Raw genomic sequence first — 12,432 nt, forward strand, 5'->3', positions numbered from 1 at the left:
AGGTCTCAGCCTACGTTAACCCACTCAATGTGATGCCCTCCCTGCCCATGGTCCTGGAAACAGGACCTGCCCTGGTGATGCCTGAGCCCCTGTCATCACAGGTCCTGGTGGGATGAGGTTCAGTTGAATGGATGGGTCTAAGGACCAGGGAAGATGATCCAGCTGAGGAGTGACCACATCAAACCTACGATGGACTATCACAGATTGGGTGCTGCTCTGTCCACCTTCAGCTCCTTTCATCTTTCTCCTGTCCCCACCAGAGGTAGAGTCAGCACAGCAAACGTGGATTCTGGAAGGTTTGGGGTTTTATTTTCTCTCAGAAATTTGAGGAATCCTCTTTTCATGTAATTAACCCACAACCATAATTCATGGCACAAATGTAAAATACAAATCAATATACACATTCTCTTTTCCAAAAGGCAAGGAAAAAGCTACAGCCCAGGGCAACATAAAGCTACCAGGAATGAAGACATCCCAGTCCCATATTTGCTTCATAGGAAAGTTAATTGAGGAAGAGAACAGGACAGTGTAGGGAGGGGTCTTGGTGATCAAAGATGTGTGCCTGTCTCCATTTCCTTATAATCTGATGACAGGAACACAGACACATAGACACAGTTAATTGCCAGCTGCACAAAGAGAAGTTGGGACCTCTTGAAACTGCAGCAGGGAGCAGGAAGAGAACTGAAGAAATCCTGTATTACTCAGTTGAAAGAAAATACTGTAAAAGAAAGTATTATGAACAAATTCAGATAAGTCATTGTAATGAAGACACTCTGGACAACCCATTAAACACTTAAAATGTCAGAAATTGCTGGGACAGTCCCTGTAACTCAGAGTCTCCCCATACCTCAACTCTTCTCCCTCAAGGCCCTCCAGGGTCTCACCTTTTTAACCAGTGAGAGACACATCAGAGCCCTGGGAACTGTCATTACCTGAGCAGAGCAAAAACAGAACCTGGTCAGAGTCCACAGGAGACGTGGCTAATGGATGAATTATGGGTGGATCAGCTCCCCCATGGCTTTCCACTACAGTCACCCAGGTGTCTCGGAGATCAGTGTTCTTCATACTTACAGGCAGCTGGAGCATAGGTGTCTGGTTGTACACCTGTGGGAAGAAAGCCGCCTGTGAGAGAGCAGCTTGGAAACAGGTCTGAGAGGTGCCCCCTAGTCCTGGACACTGGGGAAGTCTCCAGAACTGTGACTGTAGATGTAGGAAAGGATCAGGAGACAAGAAGAAAATAGATAGGTAAGGATGAAGATAGTTACTTTCCTGGAGTTCTGTCTTCACCAGGAAAATTCCCCTCTGGCCTCTAAATGCTGGGAATCAGGCCCCTATCACCACAAAAAACAAGGATATATTTGTCCTTTAATTTCTGTGCAATTTACAGAGAGTAAATGGGATACCATGTTGGATAAGGACACATATAGATATTACTTCCCATTAACAAGGCAGGGAACATTATCAGGAACTGCCACGTAGGAACTGAGCACAACACCTTAGCCTTGAGGGATGGAGGTGTGGAACTGGCTTCTGTTGCGCACAAAAGCTGGTGGACCTCACCTTTGCTAGCCTGGGGACTGCAGCTCTGGGAGTGGATGTTACCCTGTTCTCCTTTAACACTACCCTTTCTGCCTTATTTGGATGAAATGTTCTTCTGAACACCCTCCCCCAATAAAAACCAAGGTTTGGGGCATGCTCCTTCTCTGTTGCCTGCCTCCCTTGCTTTTCTCTTGCCCTTACTTGTGTTAGCTTTGCAGTTGAGACAGAAGAACCATTCTGAAAGGCCCCCCAAAAGTCTAAATGTTTGTGTGTCTTGTCGTGCCAGCCCAATTCACCCTAGTGAACTGGCTTTTTGTAGCCCATGTAGGACATGGGCTAAAACACACTTCTACCAGGTACTTCAAGCCACCAGTGGGACAAAATTTCAGACCCTGCCTTTTCCTACCAGTTTTTCTTCTTCCACAAGACAAAAGCGACCACAGCTCCAGTGACAGCAGCTCCAAGGAGAATCACACCGGCAACAATTCCCAAGATGGGGATGGTGGGCTGAGGAGGTGGCTCTTGGAGGGGAAGGGAAGTTAGATGAGGGGACCTGATCCCCAGCTCTCAGTCCCTACCCTGCTGAGGGTCTCCAGAAAGCCTCCTGTTTTCCTGACAACAGGCTCTGGGCCCTCATCCCTCCTTACCCCATCTCAGGGTGAGGGGCTCAGGCAGCCCCTCATGATGCACATGGCAGGTGTATCTCTGCTCCTCCCCAGCAGGCACCACTATAGCGGCCCATTTCTGGAAGTTTCCATCCCCTGCAGGCCTGGTCTCCACAAGTTCCACGTCTTGGGTTTGGTCCTCTCCATCCCGATGCCAAGTCAGGGTGATCTCCTTAGGGTAGAAGCCCAGGGCCCAGCATCTCAGAGTGACATCTCCTTCAGGGATAGGGTGGTGAGTCACATGTGTCTTCGGGGGGTCTGAGGGAAAGAACAGGGAAATTCCGACATTTTGGCATTTCCTCTTGGGCCACTGAAGCAGTGCTCACATGACTATCACATGACCATCCTGAGTGATAGACAACATGATTCACGTGGGCAAGAGAGCACAAAATCTAGACACAAGCCAGGATGCAGGCTTCAGCACAATCTATTCCTTGGAAAGTTCTAGAATCAGATTGAGATAACCCAGTGGAAGAGTCTTCAGGTCCCTGACAGAGACTTCAGATTCTGGTCTTGATAGAGGTTGGGACATGTGGAAAAGCTGGAGTCAGACCTCCAAGGATGTTAGGCTGGAATGAACCTGACAGTCTATCCTTGATGCCAAGACTGCTGATGGGAACCTGTGGTCAGGTATTTATTGCCTTTCCCACCAGCCAGGGAGAGAGCGACCAGATCCCTTCCTTGTCCTCAGAGAAAGCAGCCTTCAGTTCCTCTCTAGTACAGAACTTGGGAATCCAGGCTCACACCCTCCCCTCTGGACTATGAGCAGGGTGATGCTCTACAGTGGGCACCATTCTCCTCCCCTCCTCCTGGGAACTGCTAGAGAGATCTACAGGAGATGGGGCAGGTGTTCAGCAGCTGCTCATACCTGTGCGCAGCAGCGACTCCTTCCCTTTCTCCAGGTAGCCTGCAAGATACTTCCAGCAATCTTCTTCCAAGTAGGCCCTGAAGCTCTCTGCGTCACCAGCTGCCTCCCACTTCCTCTTGGTGATCTCAGCCACCGCATCTGCGGTGGTCCAGGAGCTCAGGTCTTCATTCAGGGCGATGTAATCCGCGCCATCATAGGCGTCCTGAAGGTACCCGCGGAGGAGGCGCCCATCTGTCCCCATGTCGCAGCCATACATCCTCTGGAAGGTGTGAGAGCCTGTCCCCGGCCCTGTCAGCCATGGTCTATCCCCGCCCACCCCGAGGGTTTTTTCCTAAACTGAAAACGAAACCGGTCACAGTGCCCAAGGGCGCTTTTTGGGTAGAGGGTCCCCGCGAGTCCCTCAGCCTTGGGGTAAAACTCGGCCTGGAAATCCTGACGACTCGGGATCGTCTGTGAGGGACATGAGGGGTCGCGACCTCTTACAGGGGCCGGGGTCACTCACCGCCTGCGCTCTGGTTGTAGTAGCCACGCAGGGTGTTGAGGCTCACTTGGTGACTCTGTAAGTTGCACTTGGAGGTCTGTGTCTCCCGTTCCCAATACTCTGGCCCCATCTTCTCCATCCAGGACGCCCGCGGCTCCATCCTCAGACTCTTGGCGTCGCTGTCGAAGCGCACGAACTGCGTGTCGTCCACGTAGCCCACGGAGATGAAGCGGGGCTCTCCGCCCGGCCGGGACACGGAGGTGTCGAAATACCTCAGGGAGTGGGAGCCTGGGGAAGGGAGCCACTGAGACCACCCAACCAGGTCCCAGGTTGACTACCCCAGGAGGAGAAGAGCGGGCTCCAGAGACGCTAAGGGGGCGGTGGGAGCAGAAGGGCAGGACGTAGGGGCGGGAGTGGAGGGAAGGGAAGGACCGCGCCGTGCTGGGGAGGGTCTGGGCTGGGGGCGGCGGGGACGCACCTTCCCCAGGTCCTTAGTGCTCACTGGATGGTCCCCTCGCTCCTCCCACCTGGAGGCTATTTCCCTCTCAATCCTGTGCTCACCCGCCCAAGTGTCCCTCAGGGCCAAGGCCCCCAAGAGCAGGAGGAGCAGCATTAGGGGCGCCAGCACCCTCATCCTGCAGCTCTGTGGAGATTCTGCGACTTGGAGTGGGGGCGGGGGGAGGTCGCTGTGGACTTTAAAATTCAAACCGCAGTGACAAAGATTGGCTTCTTTAGGAGAAGACGACATGGGAGTGAGAACTGTGGACCAGTCAGGAGTGTCCAGGCAGAAGGACCTGGACCAGGTTGGAAGGAGAAAAAGTGAAACTCAGAGAAGACAGGGAATCCTCAGCGCTCCCTGTCCACACCCCAGGCACAGCTCTAGACCCTGAGAGCCACGCCCAGGGCTGGGAGTTTGCCCTGAACACTCCTCCTTACTAATCATTCTTTGTCTCACCATCCCTTGATTTCTGACTCAGGGTGTAAAATCAGCAGTTCTCAAACATTTTGGTTTCAGGATCTTTTTATGCTCTTAGAAAGTAGTGTGCACTCCAGAGGTAGGTAGATTTATGTGGGTTATGTCTATCAATATTTGCCATATTAGAAGTTAATGCCATTTTTCAGATATTTTTATTTCTCCTGAATGTTAATAACTAATTGCATGTTACTTAACTAATTGCATGAAAAATTTCAGCACCAAAGAAAAATTACTGTTTCAAAGAAAAATAACTTTTCTCAAATTAAAATATTTAATTGGAAAAATGCATCATTTTACTTTTTACAATTTGGAAAGCCTTTTTATTTGTCATCAGAGAATGCTAGATATTCATATTTTCAGCCCTTAATTTGTGACTTTGGTTGAAACAAAAAAAGGCAGCCTCACACAAATATATAGGAGGAATGTTTTTAATAACGTTTCCAATATTCATCTTTGATACTACACTAAAATGACACAAATGTTAGCTTCTTAAAAGTTTTTTGCCACAAGGACCATGAAACATTGTCATTGAATAGTTCATATTCTATCCATTAAAGTCTGTGTGGATGTGTCTTGCACATTGAATCGATCTTTTGCTAGTGAATGACATTTTTTAAAGTCATGCATCCTTTGACCAAGCTATATAGACCTTCTAGTGTTAACAGATTTAAGTGAAATTAACCAATAGGTCTTATGTTGATTATTTTGATATAACCACAAATTTCCCCAGAAAGTGTTGTAAGTACTTGGATGTCTGCAGGTTGATAGTGGTGGATGCAGGTTTGCTCAGATTCTCTTTTCCTCTTGAGAGCATAGATGTTATTATTGAATATATTGATGTCAGTGGATTATCTCAAAGGGACATGTTGAGGTAATTTTTTAGAATATTGGCCGAATATTGAAGTGTAAGTAATACTTCCCCTGTCGTTCATTCTTTTAAGCACGAATGGTATTCCATAAAGTTGAGGCCAGTACAACTCAACAAATGGCTTTTGTTGACACAAACTCCCTATGGTTGAATGTAGCAGATGTGTTTTATGTGTATTTCCATTCTATCAAATAAGTATATTTATAACATGCACCGTGAATGGCAATTTAATAAATTTAACGATTTTAATACTTCAGGACATATTTAAGCGAACTGGAATGTTTTCCCTTCTACAGTTAAAAGTGTTCAAGAACACAATAACTACTATTGCACTTTGGTACCATAACTTCCAATTTTCTGAGTTTTACTTTATTTTAAACAACGTTTTAGTGATATTATAAAAATAATTTTTGATAATATGGATCCTGTGCAATAGTCTAAACACCTCTGGGGGTTCCACAAATCACCCTTTGAGAATTGCTGCTCTGAGTAAACTGTGGAGAGACCCCAACTGGTTCCATCCTCTTCCCTTGATTCACTGCCACTACTCTAGATAATTGCTTCAACATGTAGAAAGATATGGTATTTGTGAACAAGTAGTGGAATTATGCATAATTATATGCAGAAAAAACAAAAATAAGTTGTTAAAAATTTAAAACTGGTCACAGAAATGAATAAGTCTATAGATGATTTGGACAATTAAATTAGTACCAGAAAAGAAGTCTTATACCTAGTAAAATAGTGGTAAGGAAGACTGAAGAACTATAAGAGAACAAGCCTGTCAATAAAGGATTTCCAACAATTGAACAATATCAATTCCAAAATAGTAAAGAGTAAACAATGATTTTCAAATCTTAAGAAAATGACTCAGTGTTTACAATCCCCCCCAAATTACATTTGAACTGCCTGATAACAAACGAAAACTTACCCATGCAAAGATACATTGCAATGAAATTTCAGAAAACAGGTAGAAAAGAAAAAACCCTGAACCTTTCAAGAGGCAGGAAAAGCAGCTTTGGAAAGCTAGAAAATGTTGAAGCAATATCATATGCATTCAATGTAAAAATATTTTTAACACAGAATTCTGTACTAAGTTAAAGTTGGACTAAGAGCTAGGGTGTCCTAAAGATATTTCAGACGTTTAGGGTTTCAATATTTTCTTTTCTATATTTCTCTAGGATATGGCCAACTGAAATGAGAAACAAAAATAATGGAGGAAAACCAAGAAAAGGGGATATGTGAAACGTAGTTAAAAGGAGCCAGCACAAGAGATGGAGGCCAAGTGTGTTTCCCCTGAGGTGAAGGAGATCCAGGGAGTCAGCCTCTATCCAGTTGTGAAGGCATCCAGTCCAGGTCTGTCAGGACTGAGAGTTCTAGGACTGGTGTCTTAACAAAGATCGAATTAGAGGAATCCTAGATATACCTGAATATATTCATGGAGACTGTCTTAGTCTGTTGGGCTGCTACATGAGAACACTACATATTGAGTAAATTTTAAAGAATAAAAATTTATTTTCTCACCATTAGTAAGGTTGGGAAGTCAAAGGTTAAGGCACTGGTATCTGGCTAGGGCCCTCCTGCTGTATACTCATATTATAAGGTGTAAGGGCAAGAGAGAGAGAGCAAGAGTGGTAAGGAGGGACCAACCTACTTCCAAGGTAACAGTACTGACTGATCTATTTATGACAGCAGGACCCTCATACCCACCTCCCATTAGGCCCCATCTCCCCACACCACCACATTTGAATATCAAGTTTCCAACATGTGAACTTTGGAGCACACATTCAAACCATAGAAGAGACTCTAGGGGAGAGTTTGAGAATGTTCCAGGAGTGAGAACAATAGAAACTAAACAAATGAAGGAAGAACATTTTTATTGACTGCAGGGAAGTTAAATTCAGTTCAAGGCAACAAAGTAATGAAAGCTACAAGTCTAGTTGTGAATAACACTTGCATAGTCAATATAAATAACATTGATCTAATCAAAATGATAGAATGATTGTTGAGAGAATGGTGCCTGTGAATGGAAGCTGTCCACTAAGAGTGCAACTTGAAACTGAAAAATTAAAGATGAGTCTTATTTGCATTCTATTTAGGCACAGAGGTAGCAATGACAGCACCAGGCAAAACAGTAAAGCAGGCTACTTCTGGGGATTAGGAAATGGGGGCTACATGGAAGATTGGGGCCATTTGTCTTTATAGCAAACCTTGTAGAAACATTTGAACTTGGAAATGCTGCCATGATTCTACTAGGAAAAAAAATCAATATTTAAAAAGACAACATGAGAGAAAGAACTCAGATGTCACTCTATAAGGTGTATCAGAGAAATGAGGCAGTAATGAGAGGGAGACATAGGGTCAGGTGGTGATTTTTTAAGGAGCGATTTTGTTTAAAATAATGAAGTTAATTATGTTGGTTTTAATGGGAGATGTTGCAATATGATTAATGCAGGAATGAGTAAGCCCCAGAGAGTGGAAAGTGAAGATTCAGGGGAGTGAGGGGCCAACCTTGTTCCCAGGTGTAGAGTACAGACCATCCACCATCACTGGTGGGACAGTTTCAAATGTGCAGGCTCTGAGGGGATTATGAGGCAGTCCTTACCTGAGTCCTACTTTTTTCTCACGTGAAAAGAGAAAGAATTTCATCCTCTATGGGTGAGGAATGGGGATGTAGTAGTGGGATGCAAGAAGGCAGGAAAAAGTGACAAATGCATTTTTGGGGGCAGAGAGCCAACTGATCTAGAAAATGGCATTTGGAGAGAGCAGTGCAGGGGGCCACTGAAGCTTGTGTTCATCATCTGAGGGAAACAGAGGAGAGAAGGAGAAATGTGCAGCATTCAGTCTGCAGGAGGTGGAGTATACCAGACTAGAATGAAATGCAACAAATTTTTCTGGTCTAGGCATATGGATTATTTTAACTTGTAGCTTATTATGGTTAAGATTTCATAATTTTTCTGTATCAAATATACATTAGAGTCATACATTAGGTAATGACAAGAAATGTGTTCGTTCTGATTCTATGAAGCCAATATCACCCCGATACCAAAGCAGATAAAGACACATCAAGGAAACAAAATTATAGATCAGTATGCCTGATGAACATAGATGTAAAAATCCTTCATAAAATATTAGCAATTTACATTCAAAAACACATTAAGAAGATCAGTTCCATCCAGAGATGCAAGATTGGCTCAATATATGCAAATTGGTAAATGCAATATATCACATAAATAGAATTAGAAAAAAAAACATTACATAAACATCTCACTAACTATTAAAAAAACCCCTTTAGCAAAATTCAGTACCTATTCATGTTAAAAACACTGAAGAAACTAGGAATAGAAGAAACTTGTGTCAACATTGCAAATGCTATATATATCAAACCCAAAGCTGATGTCATACTAAGTGGAAAAAAATTGAAAGTATTTTCTTTAAAAACAGAAATAAGACACAGATGTTCACTCTCACCACTCCTATTCAATACAGTACTTGAAACTCTAGCCAGAGCAATCAGGCAAGAGATGAAAATTAAAGAGATAAAAATAGAAAAGGATTCAATATCTCTGTTTGCTGATGACATTATTCTATACTTAGGAGACTCCAATTTAGCCTGAGACCAGCTCTGGCTTCATGAATGAAGATTCAAAACATGAGAAATCTGTAGGGAGTTTTGAATTAAAGAGACAAGACTCTAATTACCTTTAAACTAGCTCCAGGATGGCTCCTCTTAGCTCCAGCATCCAGCCACCTATTATGGTACCGAGGTTTACTGAAGAGGCGAGAGAGAGAGAGAGAGAGAGAGAGAGAGAGAGAGAGAACATGCCAGGGAGTGGACTTTTATTGGGGAACAAAAAATTCTGGGGAAAATCCCATCCAATGAAGATTTAGGGGGGCAGAATCCCAAGGTCGGGGGCGACGATTGGGTCTTCAGGTCAGTGGCCAGACATGCCTCCACTAGGACGAGGCCTTGGACCTGAGAAGGGTGGGGAAAGCTCTGGACACAAGATGTGCCTAAGTGCCTCTGGCCCAGCCAGGGAGGTAACTCAAATCACATGCAAGAAATGGCCTCCCACACCCAAGGAAAAAACCCACACTTTTAGAGCTGATAAATTCAGTAAAGTAGCTACATACAAGATCAACTAGCAAAAGTCAAGCTATCCTAGACACGAATAATGATGCTGCTGAGAAAGAAATCAGAAAAATTTCATTCATTATAGCCTCAAACAAATAAAAAAAACTAGGAATACATCTAAACAATGAGATGAGAGATGTGTACAGTGAAAATTATAAAACACTGAAGAAAGAAATTAAAGACACTAGAAAATGGAAAGACCTCCCATGTTTTTGGATTGGCAGAATTAATTTTGTCAAAATACCCACATTACCAAATGTGATCTACAGATTCTCTGCAATCCCCATCAAAATACTAATGATGTTCTCAAAGAAAAAAAAAAAAAAAAAACAGTCTGTTGGGGATGCAAATCAAGTCAAGATGGCGCCTGGCAGTTTGCCCGGAGGAGTGGTTTGTGAAGCAACGCAAGCGAGCCATTAAGATGGTGAGGATTCCTTATTGGCTGACTGCTGTATCTAGATGATGTTAATTGAGTCAAACTGTGTGTAATCAGTTAGGTATATATACCTCTGCTGTCCCACAATAAAGCGGTTCCGCTACCTTAGGAGCCCGCTACTTTGAGTTCTCACTCAGTTCCCGCTGAGTTCACTCGTAATAAAGTAGTTCCCACTTCAACCTTCAAGTTGCTTGTCACCTCCCGGTTACTTTGCCCAGCCAGACTGCGGCAACAGTCCTAAATTTCATATGGAAGAAGAGAAGACCCAGAATAACCAAAGCAATTATTAGCTATTAATCAGAGCAATGCTGGAGGCATTAAAATACCCAATTTCAAATTATAGTGCAGAACTGTCGTAACAAAACCAGCTTGGTATTAGCATAAAAACATACATGAAGGCCAGTGGAATAGAATAGAAGGTATAGAGACTGACCTACAGAGATCCAGTCATCCGATCCTTGACAAAGGTGGCAAAAAGACAAATTAGAGAAAACATAGCTTTTAAACAAATGTTCCTGGAAAACTGGATATCCATATGTAGAGGAATGAAACTAGATCCCTATCACTCACCCTGCACAAAAATTAACTGGAAGCAGATGAAAGACTTAGGAATTAGACCAGAAGCATTGCAACTGCTAGAAGAAAACAGGTCAACACTCCAACGTGTCAGCTCAGGCATCAGCTTCCTTAATAATACTCCTACAGCTCAAGAAATAAAACCAGGGATCAATAAGTGGACATCAAATAAAAAAAATCTGCACAGCAAAGGAAACAATTAAGAGCATGAAGAGAGAGCCTGAAGAATTGGAGAAAACCTTTGATGGATTCTATCTGACAAGGGGTTAATATCCAGGATGTATAAAAAACTTTAAATACCTGCCAGAAGAAAAGCAAGTAACCCAGCCAATAAATGAACAAAAGAACTAAACAGACATTTCTCAAGAAGAAATGCAAATGGCATTTCATATATACATATATGCATATATCTATATCTATCTATCTATATCAGAGAAATGCAAATCAAAACTGAGTTTATCTCTCACTACTGTTAGAAGAGCAATCATCATGAACACAAATAATAAATGCTGGGGAGGACATGGGAGTAAATGTTCACTTAAAACATTGTTGGTGGGCCTGCAAACTAATACAGCCACTTTTGAAATCGGTATGGATATGCCTCAAAAAGCTAGGAATGGCACCACCATATGACCAGCTATCCCACTGCTTGATATTTGTCCAAAAGAACTACAATCAACATACTCTATTGAGATATGCACACCAATGTTTACAGCAGCACAATTCACAATAACCATGTTATACTACAGATCTAGATGTCTGTCAACAGATGAATGTATATAAAATGTGCTATATGTACGCAGTGGGGGTTTACCCTGCCATAAAGAAGAATGAAATAATGTCATTTGTTAATAAGCCAATAGAACTGGAGAACATCATGCCAAGTGAAACACACCAGACTCAGAAAGTCAAGGAGCAAAATTTTCTTTCGTATGTAGAAGCTGGAGCAGAAAAAACCCAAACAAACAAAACCAGAATAAAGAGGAATCTCTAGATCAGCCATCTCTGCCCTAGTCCTTCCACAGCCTGGTCCTCTCAAGAAAGCTCTGGCAGCCTCGCAGGGCAGCACAGCAGCGCCTCTGTGTGGCCATGTGGCTGAGCACTAAAGATCTGAACTGCCATTTTTTGTGCTCATTTGGGAGTCCTGGGTCTTCCTAGGCTTGCAGCAATTGTACCGGACTGTGTGCACAAGTTGGCGCTTTCATCCTGTCAGGTTTGGGATTTCCAACTGTTACTGAAAATACAAGATAAAATATATTTCCTCCCAGTTGATCTACAGTGAACTCTTGTCCCAGGGCGCCTCCAGGTCTCTATGGCATAAAAGGCAAGTTTTCAGGTTATGGATGAACCCCATGAACAAAATGCATGTCCTCAGTTTCCTGAATGGAGCCTTGTACCACTGAATCCCTGAGACTTGTTCCAGGGTCAAGGGTCCTCCTTTACTGGGCCAGATTTTTTAACCCTAGTGTTAGGTGGTAATTAGTAATGAACAGTGGAATACAAAACAATAAGGTAGAAGGGTGTTAGGATGGCCTTAGGCCTGAGCCTAAGCAACTCCATTTTAAAAACTCCAGTTTAACCTATAGTCTCACTAGGAACACCCACAGAGCCTTCCAGTATGGCCTCAAACAAGTTACTCCCCCCACCTTATAAAGAGAGTGAAGCCCCTGGCAGGCTGTCCTGGCCTGATAAGAGGGAAAGGGGAGAAGATCAGGGTGGAGACCACCGGACCAGATGTTTTTGACCCCAGGGTAAATGATGTCACCAAGAAATCTGGTGGTAGCTGATAAAGATTGAAAGGGGTGTCAAAAGCCCCCAAATTTAGTGTAAATGATAGAGCAAATGAACAGGGATTCAGCCAGCCAAAACAAGGATGCACTCCAGCTGGAGA

At 43.5% G+C, this 12,432-nt stretch overlaps 1 protein-coding gene across 1 annotated transcript; it reads right to left on the reverse strand.

Annotated features, from left to right (window-relative positions):
* Positions 1–287: 287 nt before the first annotated feature.
* On the reverse strand, positions 288–4,193 carry LOC114099372 (patr class I histocompatibility antigen, A-2 alpha chain-like). The gene is made up of 6 exons (XM_071613503.1): positions 4,115–4,193; positions 3,575–3,841; positions 3,073–3,348; positions 2,187–2,462; positions 1,946–2,060; positions 288–1,104 (listed from the first exon to the last, which is right to left on the reverse strand). The coding sequence occupies exons 1-6, from the start codon at positions 4,185–4,187 to the stop codon at positions 1,068–1,070; spliced, it is 1,044 nt and encodes a 347-aa protein (XP_071469604.1). The 5' UTR covers positions 4,188–4,193; the 3' UTR covers positions 288–1,067.
* Positions 4,194–12,432: the final 8,239 nt, after the last annotated feature.

This window comes from Marmota flaviventris, chromosome 6 (genome assembly GCF_047511675.1).
Source record: "Marmota flaviventris isolate mMarFla1 chromosome 6, mMarFla1.hap1, whole genome shotgun sequence".
Taxonomy (NCBI): domain Eukaryota; kingdom Metazoa; phylum Chordata; class Mammalia; order Rodentia; family Sciuridae; genus Marmota; species Marmota flaviventris.